The sequence below is a fragment of the Entelurus aequoreus genome, linkage group LG11 (assembly GCF_033978785.1).
Source record: "Entelurus aequoreus isolate RoL-2023_Sb linkage group LG11, RoL_Eaeq_v1.1, whole genome shotgun sequence".
In the NCBI taxonomy this organism is placed as follows: domain Eukaryota; kingdom Metazoa; phylum Chordata; class Actinopteri; order Syngnathiformes; family Syngnathidae; genus Entelurus; species Entelurus aequoreus.
Genome location: NC_084741.1, coordinates 30,122,030 through 30,143,698, shown reverse-complemented (window position 1 = coordinate 30,143,698; position 21,669 = coordinate 30,122,030). Strand labels below are relative to the sequence as shown.

Genomic DNA, 21,669 nt, shown 5'->3' with positions numbered 1-21,669 from the left:
CTTCTTATTTTTGCAGCTAAGGGTTCAATAACCAAATTAAATAATAATCCAGATGCAGGACATCCCTGTTTTACTCCTCTTTTTAACAAAAAAGGTTCTGAAATATGATTATTGGTTTTGACTGATGCCATGGGCCTTGTATAAAGCATCTTAATCCATTGTATAAAATTATCTCCAAATCCAAATTTACGTAATGTGCAAAACATAAATGAGCAGTTTATGCGGTCGAATGCCTTCTCCGCATCAACAGTACATACTGCTGTGGGATAAGGGAGACTTCTAGCATAGTAAATAACATTAAACAATGTCCTTGTATTGTCTGAAGATTGTCGACCTTCCATGAAGCCAGTTTGGTCAGTATGAATTAATTTTCCTATTACATTTGATAATCGTGTGGGTACGATTTTTGCCAAGATTCAAAAGGATTCTCTATTCATTCAATACATAGGATTTCAGCAGGATCTACCCCAGTCTGCTGACATGCAAGCAGAGTAGTAGATTTTTGTAAAAAGCTTTTATAATTGTAAAGGACAATGTTTTATCAACTGTTTGCAATGATGTACATTTGTTTTATCTATTAAATGAACCAAAAATATGACTTATTTTATCTTTGTGAAAATATTGGACACAGTGTGTTGTCAAGTTTACGAGATGCGATGCAAGTGTAAGCCACTGTGACACTATTGTTCTTTTTTATTTTAATGTCTAATGATAATGTCAATGAGGGATTTTATTGTTATGGTATTGCTGTGTATTGTTTTGTTGGATTGATTAATAAAAAAAGAAAAAAAAAAAATTTTAAAAAAAAAAAGAAAAAAAAATTAATTAAAAAAAAAAAAGGATTTTTTAAAAATGAGAATCGATTCTGAATCGCACAACGTCAGAATCGCGATTCGAAATCGAATCGATTTTTTCCCCCACCCCTAAAATCCATCCATCCATTTTCTACCGCTTGTTCCCTTTTTTGGGGTCGCGGGGGGCGCTGGAGCCTATCTCAGCTACAATCGGGCGGAAGATATGTTTTTAACTTATACAGTGTAATCATTTAGCATTGTTAGTTTATGTATAAATACTTCAATACATTAGCTACCAGCTTTAAGGCCTTTTTGTTATCAAATAATAATATTTTATGTAAAATGTTGTAAATAAATAAAACTTTAAAACTAAAGAATGCTGTTTTTTAACTATAATTTTAAACATACTTTGGCACAACAAAAGTTAGTGAAAAATATTTAGACCAAGACAATTTAAATGTAGAGAAGTGCACATTTCCGGGGCAACTTATGGAATTAAAAATGATTCTGGTTTAAAACAACGCATTCATCTTTTTTTGCTCCCATCTTTTTTCTATGTGTGATATTCAAAGTTCATGGAAAGCATATTTAAACAAATCAACTCCCTCCCCTGTCTTCTCCTTTCTGTCTTCTATTCTACTTTCCAGACGGCAATCTTCCCGTCACGTTGCGCGGAGCCGCTGAGCACGTAGCGATCTTCGGCGGAGCAGAGCGTCTGGATGCTGTCGGAATGTGCCTGCAGCTCCTTGGACACCGTGTGACTCTGTGGGTGCACCACCACCAGCTGACCCCTAAGCTGGGAACCACAGTGACCCCCGACGCTGCTTCTTCCATGGCAGCCTACCCAGATCTGAGGAGGACGGTCACGGTGAGGCGATTACATCCATTTGTGTCGTAGACAGCTCACCTGGTCCTTGACTCGGATCATGCAGGTGATCCCTGAGCAGCCTGTCAGGGAGATCTTCTCCAAAGAAGGCTCGTGGCCGTCTGTGTGCCACAAATAGAGATCACCTGAGTCGGCCAAGCCTGTCCAGAGCTGACCTTGCTGCAACACACAAAGTCAAATTACAGTCTCAGAACAAAAAGAACGTCCACATGAACACATGGAAGTCACCTCTGGGATGACAATAAAGCTGCTGAAGTGACTTGATGAACTTCTTAGGTGTTCAGGCAGCAACAACCTTCTTTGCGGCGTCCCGCTTCTTCTCAGCTCCACTATGCTGTCACCGCAGCCTGCAAGAAAACACTACGGTGAGCACTGAAGTCCCCAGAGGAAGAGTTTAGGTGGAATGTGTGAAGCGTGCACTTACAGCACCACAGTGCATCGCCGTGAATGTGAATGGAGGAGAGACGCTCACAGCTGAGCTGAAACTGTCGCTTCACTTTTAGGCTGGACGAGTCCCACTGTAGAATTGTTCCGTCACGGCTGCACGAGTACGTCTGCAGACTGGAGAGAACGGAAGTGTGCTGTGCTGTAATATTTACAGGTGAAACTCAAAACATTTTAATATTGTGCAAAAGTTCATTGAAGTCAGCAATTCTACTTCAAATGTAAAACTAATATGTGATATAAACGCGTTACATGCAAAGTGAAAAATGTTAAGCCTTTATTTCGTATAATTTAGATGATCATGGCCTACACTTTTTAAAAAACCCCACATTTTCTGAGATTTTCAATTCGAGACTTTCATAAACTGTAAGCCTTGATCATCAACGACTTAGACTTAGACGTAAGACAAACTTTAAAGATCCACAAGGGAAATTGTTCCACACAGTAACTCAGTTACAAAGGATGGAAAGGGTAAGGATGGAAAAGATAATGCAGGTATAAAGTAGACTAAAAATGTACCATTGTAGCAATATAAAATGTAACATATATGTAATATTTACATATTATATATATAGTATATAATATATACTGATATATTATATTATATTTGTATATAACATATACAATATATAACAAATCCCAATTACCATGTACAATATTACAGTATATGTAACAGCTGCAGCATAAGTATGTACTTATAGAGCATAAAATAGAGAGTAGTTCAGATATCATCTATTGTTGTATGGCGAGTGATTATACAGCTGGATGGAGTGCGGAATGAAGGAGTGAAATTAAATATTAAAATAAGGCTTTAAATATCTTGAGTTGCAAGTTATGAGCCTATGTTATATTAGTATCACCTTGTGAATCAAATTGCTGGAATAAACAAAGATTTGCACGATATTCACATTTTTGGGGTTCCACCTGTTTAAGACCACCAGGAAAGTACTAAATAATAATATTTAGTACAATATAGGCAGGTTTAAGTAAACTTTGTTTATATGGCATATACTGACAGTGAAGTCCATTCTGTGTGCTTGTACTCATTTGATGTTTCCATGATTTTGATAGAACATTTTTAAATACGGTATGTTAAAAGTTTGTCAGTGTACAAAAATAATACTAATAAAAATATGTTGATAAAGTACAATCATTACAAAAACCAATATGGCATAATGTATTATTATTGGTCATAGGTACACCTTAACAGTGCTTTTAAAAAAGCTCTTTTGACAATGCATGTGTTTTTCAATTTCTACTTTGTTATCTTAAACATAGAAATAAAATACAAATAATTGTATCTATTTAAATAGAATACCTAAACATTTTACAGTTTACAAATTGAAAATGGAGCAAGTTGAATCTGTAAAAGTATATATGTACCGTATTTTCCAAACTGTAGAGTGCACCGGTATATAAGCCACACCCACTATATTTTGTAAGAAAAACATGTTTTTTCATATATTAGCCGCACCGGACTATAAACCGCAGATATATACAAAACCCAAAACCAGTGAAGTTGGCACGTTGTGTAAATAAAAACAGAATACAATGATTTGCAAATCTTTTTCAACTTATATTCAATTGAATAGACTGCAAAGACAAGATACTTAACATTCGAACTGGTAAACTTTGTTATTTTTTGCCAATATTAGCTCACTTGGAATTTGATACCTGGAATATGTATAAAAAAAGCTGGCACAAGTGGCAAAAAAACTGAGAAAGTGGAGGAATGCTCATCAAACACTTATTTGGAACGTCCCACATGTGAAAAGGCTAATTGGGAACAGGTGGGTGCCATGATTGGGTATTAAAGCAGCTTCCATGAAATGCTCAGTCATTCACAAACAAGGATGGGGCGAGGGTCACCACTTTGTGAACAAATGCGTGAGCAAATTGTCCAACAGTTTAAGAACAACATTTCTCAACGAGCTATTGCAAGGAATTTAGGGATATCACCGTCTACGGTGTGTAATATTTTCAAAAGGTTCAGAGAATCTGGAGAAATCACTGCACGTAAGCGAGGATATTCCGGACCCTCAAAATAAAAGCACATTTCAATTGGACTACATTGACATCTGAAGGAGTTTTAGTCGATATGCCTTTCACAATAAAAGCACAATTTAATTGGACTACATTGACATCTGAAGGACTTTTAGAGGATATGCCTTTTAAAATAAAAGCACTATTTAATTTCACTACATTGACATCTGAAGGACTTTTAGAGGATAAGCCTTTTAAAATAAAAGCACAATTTAATTGGACTACATTGACATCGGAAGGACTTGTACTCACACAAAGTGTTCCAAATGACATGAACTTGAACTTGTTTTTGAGTAAGACTCTAACCTGCTTTGTTGATCTCCGGCATCCAGCGTGAGTCCCGTCACCTCATATCTGTGCTCCGTCAGCTGCTTGTTGCAGGTGAGGCTGTGAGGGTCTATGATGTAGATGACAGAGTCCTGGGAGCCAATCCACACCTGCTCATGGACTAATCCCAGCATGCAGTTCTGTTGAGACAGTTTATTACAATACAGTATCATATGTACATATTTTCACGTAAAAGACATCTCCCGTGGTAACATAGAAGTAATAATAATGTTTCTTGGGCGACAGGACTGCATGAGCGCTCTCACCAGCTGTGACTCGCCGACCTGGATGGAATCCTGCAGCATGGACCAGCTGGCGGCGTCGAATACGACCAGTCTGCCCCCACTGAGGGCCACCCACAGTTTAGGATTAATCTCATCCTTGGAGTCATTGCATGTCAACTGACCTGTACAGGTAAAGGTCGCCTATTATGCAAAATAGATGGTAAAATGTGTCCCTAGAGCTTGTTTATGAGCGCCGAATGTAAGGAAAATCTTATAATTTTCCTCACTCGTTTGCCTCTACTTTAAAGAAAAGAGGCGCTTAAACATCTACATATGAAGTTCCATATTTGTATAACGTCATCACGAAAAAAAACATCCTTTCTTATGGACATGATCTGACCCACTCTGTGTATACGCCCAGAACTTCACAGAGATTATTTTATTAAAAAAATAATAATTAAAAAACAGGCTTTGCTGCACATCTTTAAAAAAAAATCTGGAGCTCAGCTAAATATCCTAAGTTTTATTTGTGTGTTTTTTATAGCGACTCGGCTAACCTAGAATGATTTAGCTGTTGAAATGGGACCGTAATGTTAGCACTGTGGTAGGGTTTTACGGTATACCGGTATTAGTATAGTACCGCAATACTAATGAATTATATTCTGTACTATACCACCTCTAAAAAATACTTAACATCCACTGTAATGATACCAAGTACAGTAGTGTATCTAGTCAATACTACTATGATTATGTCGATATTTTTTGGCATCACAACATCTTCTTTAGTTTTTTTAAAATGTATATTATATTTATAAACTGAGGAAATATGTCCCTGGACACATGGGGACTTTGAATATGACCAATGTATGATCCTGTAACGACTTGGTATCGGATTGATACCCAAATTTGTGGTATCATCCAAAACTAATGTGAAGCATCCAAACAACAGAAGAATAAGTGCTTATTTCATTTTAATAGAAGTGTAGATAGAACATGTTAAAAGAGAAAGTAAGCTGATATTAACAGTAAATGAACAATTAGATTAATAATTAGAGATGTCCTATAATATCGGCAGGCCGATATTATCGGCCGATAAATGCTTTAAAATGTAATATCGGAAATTATCGGTATCGTTTTTTTTATTATCGGTATCGGGTTTTTTTTCGTTTTTTTTTTTTTTTATTAAATCAACATAAAAAACACAAGATACACTTACAATTAGTGCACCAACCCAAAAAACCTCCCTCCCCTCATTCACACTCATTCGCACAAAAGGGTTGTTTCTTTCTGTTATTAATATTCTGGTTCCTACATTATATATCAATATATATCAATACAGTCTGCAAGGGATACAGTCCGTAAGCACACATGATTGTGCGTGCTGCTGGTCCACTAATAGTACTAACCTTTAACAGTTAATTTTACTCATTTTCATTAATTACTAGTTTCTATGTAACGGTTTTTATATTGTTTTACTTTATTTTTTATTCAAGACATTTTTTTAAATTTATTTATCTTATCTTATTTTATACATTTTTAAAAAAAGGACCTTATCTTCACCATACCTGGTTGTCCAAGTTAGGCATAATAATGTGTTAATTCCACGACTGTATATATCGGTATCTGTTGATATCGGTATCGGTTGATATCGGTATCGGTTGATATCGGTATTGGTTGATATCGGTATCGGTTGATATCGGTATCGGTAATTAAAGAGTTGGACAATATCGGAATATCGGATATCGGCAAAAAGCCATTATCGGACATCCCTATTAAAGGCCTACTGAAATGAATTGTTTTTATTTAAACGGGGATAGCAGATCCATTCTATGTGTCATACTTGATAATTTTGCGATATTGCCATATTTTTGCTGAAAGGATTTAGTAGAGAACATCGACGATAAAGTTCGCAACTTTTGGTCGCTGATAAAAAAAGCCTTGCCTGTACCGGAAGTAGCGTGACGTCACAGGTTGAAAGGCTCCTCACATTTCCCCATTGTTTACACCAGCAGCGAGAGCGATTCGGATCGAGAAAGCGACGATTACCCCATTAATTTGAGCCAGGATGAAAGATTCGTGGATGAGGAACGTGAGAGTGAAGGACTAGAGTGCAGTGCAGGACGCATCTTTTTTCGCTCTGACCGTAACTTAGGTACAAGCTGGCTCATTGGATTCCACACTCTCTCCTTTTTCTATTGTGGATCACGGATTTGTATTTCAAACCACCTCGGATACTATATCCTCTTGAAAATGAGAGTCGAGAACGCGAAATGGACATTCACAGTGACTTTTATCTCCACGACAATACATCGGCGAAACACTTTAGCTACGGAGCTAACGTGATAGCATCGGGCTAAAAAAAACCCTGACTGGAAGGATAGACAGAAAATCAACAATACTATTAAACCCTGGACCTGTAAATACACGGTTAATGCTTTCCAGCCTGGCGAAGCTTAACAATGCTGTTGCTAACAAGGCCATTGAAGCTAACTTAGCAACGGGACCTCACAGAGCTACGCTAAAAACATTAGCTATCCACCTACGCCAGCCAGCCCTCATCTGCTCATCAACACCCGTGCTCACCTGCGTTCCAGCGATCGACGGAGCGACGAAGGACTTCACCCGATCATCCGTGCGGTCGGCGGCTAGCGTCGGCTAGCGCGTCTGCTATCCAAGTCAAAGTCATCCTGCTTGTGTTGCTGCAGCCAGCCGCTAATACACCGATCCCACCTACAACTTTCTTCTTTGCAGTCTTCATTGTTCATTAAACAAATTGCAAAAGATTCACCAACACAGATGTCCAGAATACTGTGGAATTTTGAGATGAAAACAGAGTTTTTGTATTGGATTCAATGGTGTTCGAATACTTCCGTTTCAACGATTGACGTCACACGCATACGTCATCATACATAGACGTTTTCAACCGGAAGTTTAGCGGGAAATTTAAAATTGCACTTTATAAGTCAACCCGGCCGTATTGGCATGTGTTGCAATGTTAAGATTTCATCATTGATATATAAACTATCAGACTGCGTGGTCGGTAGTAGTGGGTTTCAGTAGGCCTTTAATAATTCATTTTCTACCACTTGTCCTTAATAATGTTGACAAAATAATAGAATGGAAAATGACACAATATGTTACTGCATACGTCAGCAGCTAAATTAGGAGTCTTTGTTTACTTACTTACTAATAAAAGACAAGTTGTCTTGTATGTTCAGTATTTTATTTAAGGACAGACTTGCAAAAAGAAACATGTGTTTAATGTACCGTGATCATTTTCGTTAAAATAAAGCTAATAATGCAATTGTTTTGTGGTCCCCTTTATTTAGAAAAGTACCAAAAAGTATCGAAAAAATTTTGGTACCGGTACCAAAATATTGGTATCGGGACAACACTACACTGTGGCGTACATAGTTATATATCAGTGTTGCTAGCCATCATCTGACACCTTCATGCTACGCCGTTGTATTTGACATCTATTTCGTTGGACACGTACACTGTTGGGGAGGGGAGTTAAACACAGCACATTAGCATTAAAGCTACAGACACACAACTTACTAAAATTCTAAACTCGAGCATTAAGGCTAGCTTTTAGACGGCGCACTTCCACTGACTACATTGTCGTGGGAACTCTGAGACTGGTTGGAAAATTGTTTGTCCTCTTTGTCTCAGATACAATCTGACTTCTTATGACTTAAGCAAACAGAAACTAGAAGTTAATCAAAGACAACAAGGTTGACAGAACAAAACCAATGTCTGCATGTGTGTGTGAAGTTAGGAGGTCACAACCATGTCATTTGATTTGATTGAATGATTGTAGGAAAACTGTTAAAGGGAATATTTTCCCACTTTTGAGCATAATGGAATGCCTTTGAAGTTACTAGCTTTGGCCTTCCTTTTGCTCAAAGAGATAAACACAATGATCTCACCCTGTTTCTTATCTATGCAGCACACACGTATTATTCTCTCTCGTTTTAATGGTGTCAGGACGTACCAGGAACAAGACGAAGGCAGAGTCTACGGACGTTTGTGTGTGTCCAACACACACGCCAAGTTAACTTTTGGTTTCAATCTCTGCCAAGCCGGTACAGCAATATGGAAAAAAGCTTATGTGGAGGGTGACCATTTTAGACAATGCTACAAACTTTAGAGGGCTCGGTCCTCTCTCCAGCGCTGGTATTGCTATTGTTTGTAGTTACTATTTTATACAGAATAAATTGTTACTCTTCAATTCTAGTCACTTCTCATTATTTTTAGACAACGTTAGAACTAAATAATCTGGAAGGGTCCCAACAATACGATACGGAATATCATTACATGCACACAAGTACCTGGAGTGTACAGCAACACATGAACTGTCTGTGGTTCTGCCAAGTCCAACGATGGGTTGATTTTGTGTTTTAAGGTCTCTGAGGTACTTTTAGGCACCATCATGGGCACTGCTCACAGGGAACAACATAAGAACATGACTGAAGGATCTTTTCATCATATGACAACACCCCAACACAGACAAACAGAAAAAGTGCTCATCAAAGTTGTTGATTTGAACGACTATTGTGTTCCTCTGACCCTTTGGAAAATTTGCAAAAAGTAAAGCTATGCTTGTCCTAAGAACTCCAAAAATAGAACAATCCACTAACATAACATTAACATGCTATATAAAATAAAAACAATACCTGTCAAAAATACAGAGACACTTTCACATTGAAAATGGTGCAAAAGTCATTCCCAAACTTTAGAGTGGCACTGTAAAATAAAGCCAACAAATATGAACTGCATTAAGGTCTGCATGCTTGCCGATTAATAAAACATCTTAAGCATTTTAATTCGACAATGAAACAATCAAAATGAGCTTGCGACCCATTTATAGGTTTTGTCCATGAACACGGAGAGTCTCAAAAAACATTTGGGGTTAAAACGATCTCCATCCACAGAAGTGTAGTTTCAAAACTGTCTATGTCTACACACAAACACATGCTGTCATGCACATTATGTCCAATCAGAAGCCGGAAAAAAGCAACAATAGCTGACCCGGTGGCATTACACCTCCTATTATGTTTATTTTGATATACAATGATATGTACATTATCTTTAATATCAGCCTGCACGTACACAGAGCCCTAGGAACTGGTAAACGTTGTTATTTTTTGCAAATATTAGCTCATTTGAAATTTGATGCCTGCAACATGTTTCAAAAAAGCTGGTACAAGTGGCAAAAAAGACTGAGAAAGTTGAGGAATGCTCACCAAACACTTATTTGGAACATCCCACAGGTGAACAGGCTATTTGGGAACAGGTGGGTGCCATGACAGCTCCCATGAAATGCTCAATCATTTACAAACAAGGATGGGGCGAGGGTCACCACTTTGTAAACAAATGCGTGAGAAAATTGTTGAACAGTTTAAGAACAACATTTCTCAACGAGCTATTGCAAGGAATTTAGGGATTTCACCATCTAAGGTCTGTAATATCATCAAAAGGTTCAGATAATCTGGAGAAATCACTGCACGTAAGCGGCAAGCCTGAAACCCAACACTGAATGCCTGTGACCTTTGATCTCTCAGGCGGTACTGCATCAAAAAGCGACATCAGTGTGTGAAGGATATCACCACATGGGCTCAGGAACACTTCAGAAAATCACTGTCAGTAACTACAGTTCATCGCTACATCTGTAAGTGCAAGGTAAAACTCTACTATGGAAAGCGAAAGCCATTTATCAACAACACCCAGAAACGCCGCCGGCTTTGCTGGGCCCGAGCTTATCTATGATGGACTGATGCAAAGTGGAAAAGTGTTCTGTGGTCTGACGAGTCCACATTTAAAATTGTTTTTGGAAACTGTGGATGTCGTGTTTTCAGGACCAAAGAGGAAAAGAACCATTCCGACTGTTATAAGCACAAAGTTCAAAAGCCAGCATCTGTGATGGGGGTGTATTAGTGCCCAAGACATGGGTAACTTACACATCTGTGAAGGCACCATTAATGCTGAAAGGTACATACAGGTTTTGGAGCAACATATGTTGGCATCCAAGCAACGTTATCATAGACGCTGCTGCTTATTTCAGCAAGACAATGCCAAGCCACGTGTTACATCAACGTGGCTTCATAGTAAAAGAGTGCGGGTACTAGACTGGCCTGCCTGTAGTCCAGACCTGTCTCCCATTGAAAATGTGTGGCGCATTATGACGCGTAAACTGAGAACCCGGACTGTTGAACAACTTAAGTTGTACATCAAGCAAGAATGGGAAACAATTCCACCTGAAAAGCTTCAAAAATTGGTCTCCTCAGTTCCCAAACGTTTACTGAGTGTTATTAAAACGAAAGGCTATGTACCAAACACAGTGGTAAAAATGCCCCTGTGCCAACTTTTTTGCAATGTTTTGCTGTCATTAAATTCAAAGTTAATGATTATTTGAAAAAAAAAAAAAAGTTTCTCAGTTCAAACATTAAATATCTTGTCTTTGCAGTCTATTCAATTGAATATAAGTTAAAAAGGATTTGCAAATCTTTTTTTTTTTTTTTTTTTCGATTTACACAACGTGCCAACTTCACTGGTTTTGGGTTTTCTACAACTGTGCTCAAAAGGTTGAGCGCTGCTAAGGTGGTGTGGTATTACCGGTCTTAATGGGGACGATTGCCTTCCATTATCTACAGACCACATTGGTCTGACTATGGTCCGTTTTAAAAAATCCCCAAAACTGCTTTACTGTGGAGGTGACTTTTTCTGTTTTATCCACAATTTCTTTGCTCTCTGCAGCACTCACTTTTACTTTCTCTTCTCACTCCATGCAAAGACAACCGCGAGACAACAAGATGGCGCAACCAAACTTATAGTTGATACTGTTACCTGATTGGCTGTTAGCTTGTCACTCCCACTGAGCAGTGATAACTTAATGTGCTCCTTGGTTACCACAGAGCGAGTGCTTTTGTTCATGCAAACAACCTTGCTTCGCAACTTCTGTTTTTTTCCGACAGAGAAAAAAAAAATCAAATGTTTGATTATTTTTAATTGATATCGATTTATGTCTGTCACAATATATAATGGTATCGTTTTATCGCCTTGCCCTACAAACAACACCCAAAAAGATGATTGAAGAATTCCTGCCTGGAATATGTCTGCCCTGAATCTATCTATAGTTACAGTTAAAGTTAAAGTTAAAGTTAAAGTACCAATGATTGTCACACACACACTAGGTGTGCATTTGACCCGTCACTCTTGATCAACCCCTGGATGAGGTGAGGGGAGCAGTGAGCAGCAGCGGTGGCCGGGAATCCTTATTGGTGATTTAACCCCCAATTCCAACCCTTGATGCTGAGTGCCAAGCAGGGAGGTAATGGGTCCCATTTTTATAGTCTTTGGAATGACTCGGCCGGGGTTTGAACTCACAACCTACCGATCTCAGGGCGGACACGCTAACCACTAGGCCACTGAGTGTCCTAACTCTAATGATTTGTTTATGTGTAATGTTTGGCCGTGCGATAAACAAGACGGTAAACAAAAACCGGAGCAAATTTGAAGTTTGGTGAAAATCTTAGTAAAAAAAAAAGTTGGGTGTATAAAAACTGGGGCACCACTTTATTTGGAATAATAGTAATTGAGGGAAGAACTCATGCGTCACCTTCATGTTTGATTTTGTCAAAATAGGCAAGCTTTGAGGCAGCACAGGTGGACCTTTGGGTCTGCAGACAGCCCACCACAGCATCCATCAGCAGCACATTGGTCAGAGCCTGAGTCATGTATTGAGGGTCCTGAAAATTACACAATTTTTATTGTCTTAACACTGTAAATAAAAAAATCATGTTGGGTTTAATTGTGAGCCTTACCTTGTGTTGATCGGCCATTTTGCGTCCGGCCCACATCTCTTTGACCATAAGGTCCCAAAGTTCAGTTTCTGTCTTCAGGTTGGCCTCGAACGCCTCAAGCCTGCCTGAAGTTCTGATACGGAGAGAAGGAATCCGAACCAGGAGAAAAGGAGCGGACACGATCTTCACTTCCTGCATAGAAACAAGACAGTTAGCTGACACACATTTTAAAGAAGAAAGTAGCTTGTTGAGCAAAATGACTACCTGCAGGTCTCTAAACATTGTGATCTCCAAGAAGCCCGGCTGCCTCTCAGGAAGCAAGAAGAGACGCTTCTGGGTCATGCCGATTTTACCCACGCCGTGAGAGGTCTTGACACAGGACGACAACTTGTAGACACACTCGCTGTGATCCAGGTGGTCGATGATCTCGGTGGGGAGGTTGACGTCTTGAGCCTCAGTCTCTGTTTCCTTCCAGAAGGTGTAGAAACTCTTGAAGAGCTCTGGGTTCACTTGTTTGGACTTGCCTGTTTGGGCAAGGAGATGTATAATTTTAAACGCTATAAGTTTTTTTGTGTTACACAAACACTTTCCCACCAACTTCTTTGAACTCACTCAATTTTGTACTGCTGTAGTCCACTCATATCGCGGTACGTAGTGTCGTGATGACTTAAATAATGAATTGTTTAGCCCCGGTGGAGGTCTGCACCTTACTGAGTGCCATTCTAGTTTGTGTAGAACAATATAAGTCAACCAAGCGTCCTTTGAAGCGAGAACCTTGCTTACACATTCTCAGAGGGATAAACGACGATTCGTCTTTTTTAAGACACAATCATGGAAAAAAAGCTTTTATAAAACGGATGGAATAAAAATCATATTTTGTTCCTTTTTTGACAGTTTGATTACCTAAAATTAGCATCACAACTCATCCTTTGTTGTTTGCTAGGTTGGTAACAACCCTAGAAACACTTTTTCCTGGTGTGTGTCTCTGTGTCTCGCCTGCATCCCTTAAGATTGCTGATGTGTGTGAGTGACTGGAAGAAAAGCTTGCTCGCTTGCAAGGTCTTTTTGCACCACCTGTTGGTTTGCATGTATAAATCCCTAGACTCCCAATATCAGACGGTAAGTGTAGCTTTGATCAAGTACAACTTCCTTTCGTACTCGGAGATTGTCTGTCCCACAGGGTGGTGTTTGTCAGAGACTACCTCCACTGTTTGGGCTTGGAAATAATTAATTAGTCCTGACTTCAAACGTGTGGGATCCATTTGAGACAAGCAACACTAGAAACGTTGTTGTGAAGTTTGAGACCAATCCTTGTTAAAGGCCTACTGAAACCCACTACTACCGACCACGCAGTCTGATATTTTATATATCAATGATGAAATCTTAACATTGCAACACATGCCAATACGGCTGGGTTAACTTATAAAGTGCAATTTTAAATTTCCCGCTAAACTTCCGGTTGAAAACGTCTATGTATGATGACGTATGCGCGTGACGTTAACGGTTGATACGGAAGTATTCGGACCCATTGAATCCAATACAAAAAAGCTCTGTTTTCATTTCATAATTCCACAGTATTCTGGACATCTGTGTTGGTGAATCTTTTGCAATTTGTTTAATGAACAATGGAGATTGCAAAGAAAAAAGTTGTAGATGGGATCGGTGTATTAGCGGCGGACTACAGCAATACAACCAGGAAGACAGAGATGGATAGCAGACGCGTTAGCCACCGAACTCACCTTAACTTCCTCCGTCTCGCCGACCGCATCTGTGATCGGGTGAAGTCCTTCGTCGCACCGTCGATCGCTGGAACGCAGGTGAGCACGGGTGTTGATGAGCAGATGAGGGCTGGCTGGCGTAGGTGGAGAGCTAATGTTTTTAGCATAGCTGTGTGAGGTCCGGTTGCTAAGTTAGCTTCAATGGCGTCGTTAGCAACAGCATTGTTAACCTTCGCCAGGCTGGAAAGCATTAACCGTGTATTTACATGTCCATGGTTTAATAGTATTGTTGATTTTCTATCTATCCTTCCAGTCAGGGGTTTATTTATTTTGTTTCTATATGCAGTTAAGCATGATGCTATCACGTTAGCTCGTAGCTAAAGTGCTTCACCGATGTATTGTCGTGGAGATAAAAGTCACTGTGAATGTCCATTTCGCGTTCTCGACTCTCATTTGCAAGAGGATATAGTATCCGAGGTGGTTTAAAATACAAATCTGTGAGCCACAATAGAAAAAGGAGAGAGTGTGGAATCCAATGAGCCAGCTTGTACCTAAGTTATGGTCAGAGTGAAAAAAGATGTGTTTGCACTGCATTCTAGTCCGTCACTCTAACGTTCCTCATCCACGAATCTTTCATCCTCGCTCAAATTAATGGGGTAATCGTCGCTTTCTCGGTCCGAATCGCTCTAGCTGCGTTGAAAACAATAGGAAAATATGAGGAACCGAACAACCGACTACGTCACGCTACTTCCGGTAGGGGCAAGGCTTTTTTTGATCAGAGACCAAAAGTTGCGAACTTTATCGTCGTTGTTCTATACTAAATCCTTTCAGCAAAAATATGGCAATATTGCGAAATGATCAAGTATGACACATAGAATGGATCTGCTATCCCCGTTTAAATAAAAACATTTCATTTCAGTAGGCCTTTAAGAAGTGGAATGCCTTCCCACAGCAGTGTGTGACCAGCATGTGGCAGAGGTGTCAGGCTGCTGAATATCCTGTTTGTTCAAATTAGATGTCAATCATCCAATCTACCACATAACACCAAAGTAGAGTCAATAGCAAAGATACTGTAAAGATTTAGGAAATGTTACTTTTAAAGGGTGAATCCATTTTTTCAACAGTATAACATTTATGAAGATACAAGCAACAATTGTTTTTGCAAGAAATCAATAAAGACAACTTTCAAAACATGCAAGAAGTGCCGGTCATGTTAAATGTTGACAAACACAAACCATAATAATGGTTGCTAGTCGTGCAACACGCTATGGCCGCTCCGCTCTGTCTTGAATCAATTACGTGATAACGTTTTCCGTTGCTATATTAAGCTTCTTTCATGTGAGGCTATATTTATACACATTCTTATGGACATTACAGTATCACGACGTCATCTAAAATATATATCATGCCATAACACTCAGATTGAATCGATCTGATTTGTGTTGAAGATTAATGACACACTGCTAGAAAGCTGCCGTAACTTTAGTCATGTGAATTACTTTAGCATTAATGAGTCTTTATGATGATTGGCTGAATATGTCATGGTGGACTTGAAATACAATTTAAAAGTATGTGTGGAATAAGGCTGAATATGCTATGAAAATAGCAACCTCAGCAGTTGTGTGCCTCACCACTGGCCAAACTTAGCAAAGATAAGATTTTCTATAGCAGGATTGTGTGTGAGTGTAAATGTTGTCTGTCTATCTGTGTTGGCCCTGCGATGAGGTGGCGACTTGTCCAGGATGTGAAGTGAAGTGAAGTGAATTACATTTATATAGCGCTTTTTCTCAAGTGACTCAAAGCGCTTTACATAGTGAAACCCAATATCTAAGTTACATTCAAACCAGTGTGGGTGGCACTGGGAGCAGGTGGGTAAAGTGTCTTGCCCAAGGACACAACGGCAGTGACTAGGATGGCGGAAGCGGGGATCGAACCTGCAACCCTCAAGTTGCTGGCACGGCCGCTCTACCAACCGAGCTATACCGCCTTGTACTGTACCCCGCCTTCCGCCCGAATGCAGCTGATATAGGCTCCAGCACCCCCTGCGACCCCAAAAGGGACAAGCGGTAGAAAATGGATGGATTGTTTTCTTGTACTTTTTGCACGGGCAAATCGAAATGATGTGCGCGTAACTTTGATGTATTTATATTGCAGAAAGGCTAAATCTGCGACACTTTAAAGGTGGTCTATGATGAAATTTGTTTTTTCTGACACTGTATAAATGTTAAAAAGTTGGATTCTCGTGCCAAAGCGTCAAATAATAAGGTTCATGCATTTTCGATGGTTTTGCAGTCTGGTTATGTCGTGACATCACTGCGAGGTGGATGTTCTTATTTACACATAGAAGTAAAGCCAGAGAGGGGAGACGCTGTGCCCCCTCTGCTTTAGGCTGCGAGGAACCACAAAACAAGGTAAGATAAATTATTATGTATTTATTTATTATTTTTATCTAATCGTGGCATGCGCATAATAACATTGACATGCAGTGGCATAAACGTTGCTAAAAGCAGCTTTTTTAAGCTGCTCTGAATCGATCTGCGAGTGTGCAGGTGTACCTAATGTTGTGAAAAATATGATACTTTTGGTTCATGGTTTCATTTGCAATTCGAAAACACCTCCACAATCGAACATTTTGCAGACACACTCAAAAAACAAGTTATTAAAGTGACTGTGGAGCAAAACTTACACAACATTTACACAAAGCATATCCAATATTATCTGGACCAAAATGAAGTGTTTTAAAGGTAGATTAACATCACTATAGGTCCCATTTAAGACAAAAGTTTGTTTTAGTAATGATTGATATACACTTTCCAGATTTTTCTCTATAGTGCCTTTTTGCTCTGCTTTCCTTTTTTCTTTTGTTTGTTTAGTTTATTTTCATTGCTACAATGTGTTGCGTTTCAACAAAAAATAAGTTGCAGGCAGGAAATTTGAATCCCCCTGCTCTATATAATCATTTTAGTGAAGCATATGAATTACAATTAAACTCAGAATCAAAGAGAATAAAACAAATTAAACAAAAAATTTAAACTGTATTAGCGTTGCAGTGCATGTCCTGCTGTAATGACTTCTTGGTATCTAAAATTACTCATGCCACCCAAGTATTAATAAAACACTGGAAAATGTCTCTTATATTTGTGCCCAGTGTGAGTAAATTCCCCGTAAAGGACTTACCCACAGTGAAAGCGTCAAACAAACGGTGTATGGTTGCCACATCTTTAACTATTCCCCCTTCTTGGATGCAACGCACAAACTCCTCTCGATCCAGATTTTTCCTGGGCAGCTCAAACTTCTTGATGTCGTCATCAAGCTGCACTGATGGCTTTTCGTTTTCTGTCTTCACCTGATTTCATGTCAAAGAAACAACATACGTTTTTACGTGGGCACCACCCTGCGGATGCTGACATCCTCCAAATGCAGGAACAGGGGAGGTCGCTGACCTTGAGGATAAGTCTTTTGAGCTCGGGCCGTCTTTTGGCTTGCTGCTGTTCTTCCTGCATGAGCGAGTCCACCAGCCGTGTGACCAGCTGTGTGGGGAAGATGGCCGTGTCCGTCTTGTGGAGCGTCTGGAAATCGGCCAGAGCATCGAGACGCCGCGAGCACAGCAGATTGATGAAACCCCGCAGGTAGAAGTATCTTGAAGAGGAGAAATATCATCACCTGTTAGCTCATTGACACTTTTTTAGGTGGACCAGCACAAGCTGTGGTAAAAAAATGTCTTAACATAATAATGCCAGCCTTTTCTTGTGTTGTTGCTGTTGTGTGCGAACAGCACTGATTTTCTGTTTCTGTTACTCCTCCCAGACAGAAATGTCTACCCTCCTAGACAGTAATTTCTACCACCTTGTTGTGTTGAAAGCCATCTAACAAATATTTGTTATGTCATGCCAGTCAAATATGATTACGGGGGCCATTTTTAGTGTGAAAATGCACACAGATTGGTTTGGGAAGCAAAGTTGGATAAACTGTGGTTACGGTTATTCTGTGGGATATTCTTTCACCCCTGGAAACGAAAGTAATAACTTGAATTCAGGAATTATTAAAAAAAAACAAAAAACATTTTGATTAGTTTTTGCCTAACATTGTCAGGTTTGTACAAGCGGAGCTTGAAGCGTGACCCCAGGTATACGGGGACGGCAGGCGTGGCGCAAGTAAACACTGATTTAAGCAAATGAGAATTTATGCAACTAGGACATGCACAAAAAGGTCTACACAAGTCAAGTTAGCAACAGACAATGATCCAGGGCAGAGGAAGCAACCTGGTTGACAACCAGGGACAGATGTGTTCTGTTTGTCCATCAACGACAGGTGAGGGAGGCAGCGCTCAGGCAGGCCAGAGGTGAAGTGGCGGGAAAGGAACACACACAGGAAGCGGGAGAAATGAAATCGAGCACTGGAACAGAAACAACACCAAGCACAGAAAAATAAACTGTCATGGAGGGTCACGACCAGTGTTCTGCAAATTACTTTAAAATTTCATTTACATTTTTTTCATTTATTCATTTATTTCAGGCAATGACATAAAAAAGTACAAAGTTGACAACACATAATATAAATTAATATAGTGCAAAAGGTAATGTATAGTATGTAATGCAAGATTGTCCAGTTTTGCCTGAAAGGGAGTGGGAAGAAAATAGTAATTAATTACTGCGATGAGGTGGCGACTTGTCCAGGGTGCACCCCGCCTCCCGCCCCAGTGCAGCTGAGATAGGCTCCAGCACCCCTTGCGACCCCGAAAGGGACAAGCGGTAGAAAATGGATGGATGGATGCATAGTAATTCATTATAGTTACTGGTTACTTTACCAAAATGGAATTACTATTTAATAAATATAATGAATTACTTGGGAAAGTAATTAAGGTGTTACTTTAAAAAACTAAATTAAATATCTGGTTGAGAGATGTTTTATGAGAGCAGCGTGTGAGTTTGTTTGTCTTTACAAGGCGGTGCCTGTATCCAGGTGATATGAGCGAAAGCGCGCACAGAAAGAGCAGCATTACCTTAGCTGTGATTGTTAGCCGAGCAGCAGCATTTTGTGCAGTTTTGTATCTTTTTACTGGATTGTGTTAGCGCTAGTTAATAAAGACATTGAATGTGCTTGCATCGCTGTCTTTTCTCCTCGTCCACAAACGGGGTATTGTAGGATTGCAAGCTTGTCACTTCTGCCATTGATTTGTTGTTCATTATTCCCCCATAGTATTAGTAGTTGTGCAAATGTGTATCTGTACTTACATTTTGTCTGTCATTTGATGTGTAATGTTGCCTCTTCCAATATGATATCAAGTTTTTTTTTATTGTGATGGTGGTTGTTGTTGTTATTGTTGTTAGTAACGCTGTTATTATGTAACATCTCTTTTCTTAACGCTTGTCACGACAAATCCTGCATTACCTTCATAGCAGAAGTAAACATATAACTCTTTACAAACTACAGAACTAATTTATCGTGAAATTTGGCAATTTCCTGACAAGCAAATACCCATTACATTTTGGTAAAGTTTAAAATGTATTTTCACTTTTCACATTGTAACAGTCCACTTGCATTGGAGCCAAGTGGTTTCAGTGACCAACACGATCCAGCCAAAGGCGATGTAAACAAACCTGGCAAGCAAACTGGAGTTGTCAGTTTGGACAGAGTTGATAGCCTTGCCGAGAAGCTGTATCAGCTCACAGTAATAGCTTTGGACGGCATGGAAGGACAGAGTCTCTGGGAATTCTGGGAGCTGGAATACCTTCACAGGCTTGGGAGGCATCCTCTGTGCTTGGAGACAAACAAGAGCGTGGATAAAAAGCTAAGCAGGCAGTCGATTTATCCATATGTACTGTAGGGGCCAGATCTACTAAAGGTTTGCACGTATTAAAACTTGAAAGCTCACGTAAAGCTGATCTACTAAGCTCGTATTCATGCACACACACACACACTGATGCTGGAAAAATTATCAAGTTTATTATCATTTATGGTTCGATTCATTATTTACTGATAAATGTTAAATGAGTAAAATAAAGGGCACAATCAATTTAGTGTGTCTGTTTTTATGTATATGCAGAAAATATGCCGATTATTACAATACCCACAACAATAGGTCAGGATGAGGAGATGCAAATACAATCATTTAGTGCTCGCAATGTGATTTATCGAGACTGAAACTGTTTTGCTTCTATATTTAGCACTTCTGGAACATTCGTACAAACTGAAATGGCTGCGCCGTGGTCAAAAAGAGTCAATCAGTGCAATATGTGTTGCTTGTGTTGTCAATCGACATATTTCGGTTATATTTATACATATATATATATATATATATATATATATATATATATATATATATATATATATATATATATATATATATATATATATATATATATATATATATAGACATATAGATATATATATATATATATATATATATATATATATATATATATATATATATATATATATATATATATATATATATATATATATATATATATATATATATATATATATATATATATATATTTATATATACATATTTATATATACATATATATATATAATATTATATGATAATATTATGAACATATTTGTAATCTGCAATTCCATTTTTGAGCTGATGAATGACCTAAGTGCTGATTTTGAATTTTTTTTGTGCTATTCATTTTTTTATATGTGATGTATATTATTAACATATCTGGTATATGAAAAAAACGTATTGAAATACAGTGTGTCTGGATCAATCCAAAGCACGTTCGCACTTACTTAGTTACTACCGCAGCTTCTCCCAGAGCGCACATTCAGGGCGCTAAAAAGTGGGTTCCAATCGCAAGACTGCTTCTAAAATGCTCAGAAAAAGTGGTCCGTATTGTATATGTCTGATGCATGTTTCCAGATATAGTAAAACACCACGGATGTTTGAATGTGGAGGGAAATGAATGTCACCATTGTGACAGCCGCATAGTATACACCATTTTTATTTAAATAGGGCAGTATGTACCAGTTTTGCACTTGCTATCAATAGTACACACAGTCTTATTAGATCACCTGCTACACGCCCACTAGTAGTACACACAATTTTAAAGTTTGCACACGCTGTTTAGCACTTGTTATTTGGGATCTTAGTAGATCAGGCCCTAGGTGTTGCTTACCAGGATCAAACATGATGATTCTTTGGAAGTTGAGGGTTTGATCATCTACCAGGTTGGAAAGGCTCATTCTTTGTCCATTAATCAGCCTGTTTTCAAGGAGGGAGCTCGTTCGGCGGGCTTGAATCTCCTGCATGGTGGGTCTGCGTGGAACTTCCACTGTAACTTTAATCCTTGTGAAGAAAAAGGAAAGCGGTAAGATACGACAACGCTACGTTAGTACTATTGTGTACGACAAACACAGCCAACTATAAAATGGGGAAACACTAAACCCAATCGAGACGCGGCACAATGCACAACGATACGC

At 39.0% G+C, this 21,669-nt stretch overlaps 1 protein-coding gene across 1 annotated transcript in view; it reads right to left on the bottom strand.

The window, feature by feature from the left end:
- Nucleotides 1-640: 640 nt before the first annotated feature.
- LOC133659969 (DENN domain-containing protein 3-like) overlaps nucleotides 641-21,669 on the bottom strand; it is a 41,344-nt gene continuing 20,315 nt past the window's right edge. Inside the window, exons 14-27 of the mRNA XM_062062924.1 lie at nucleotides 21,366-21,535; nucleotides 19,839-19,998; nucleotides 17,682-17,877; nucleotides 17,416-17,584; nucleotides 12,785-13,044; nucleotides 12,542-12,712; nucleotides 12,337-12,466; nucleotides 9,050-9,157; nucleotides 4,761-4,900; nucleotides 4,474-4,634; nucleotides 2,105-2,241; nucleotides 1,909-2,027; nucleotides 1,702-1,839; nucleotides 641-1,644 (exon numbers count right to left, since the gene is read on the bottom strand). Coding sequence (XP_061918908.1) covers nucleotides 1,426-1,644; nucleotides 1,702-1,839; nucleotides 1,909-2,027; nucleotides 2,105-2,241; nucleotides 4,474-4,634; nucleotides 4,761-4,900; nucleotides 9,050-9,157; nucleotides 12,337-12,466; nucleotides 12,542-12,712; nucleotides 12,785-13,044; nucleotides 17,416-17,584; nucleotides 17,682-17,877; nucleotides 19,839-19,998; nucleotides 21,366-21,535 — 2,278 coding nt within the window. The 3' untranslated portion in view covers nucleotides 641-1,425. The remainder of the gene's footprint in view (nucleotides 1,645-1,701; nucleotides 1,840-1,908; nucleotides 2,028-2,104; nucleotides 2,242-4,473; nucleotides 4,635-4,760; nucleotides 4,901-9,049; nucleotides 9,158-12,336; nucleotides 12,467-12,541; nucleotides 12,713-12,784; nucleotides 13,045-17,415; nucleotides 17,585-17,681; nucleotides 17,878-19,838; nucleotides 19,999-21,365; nucleotides 21,536-21,669) is intronic.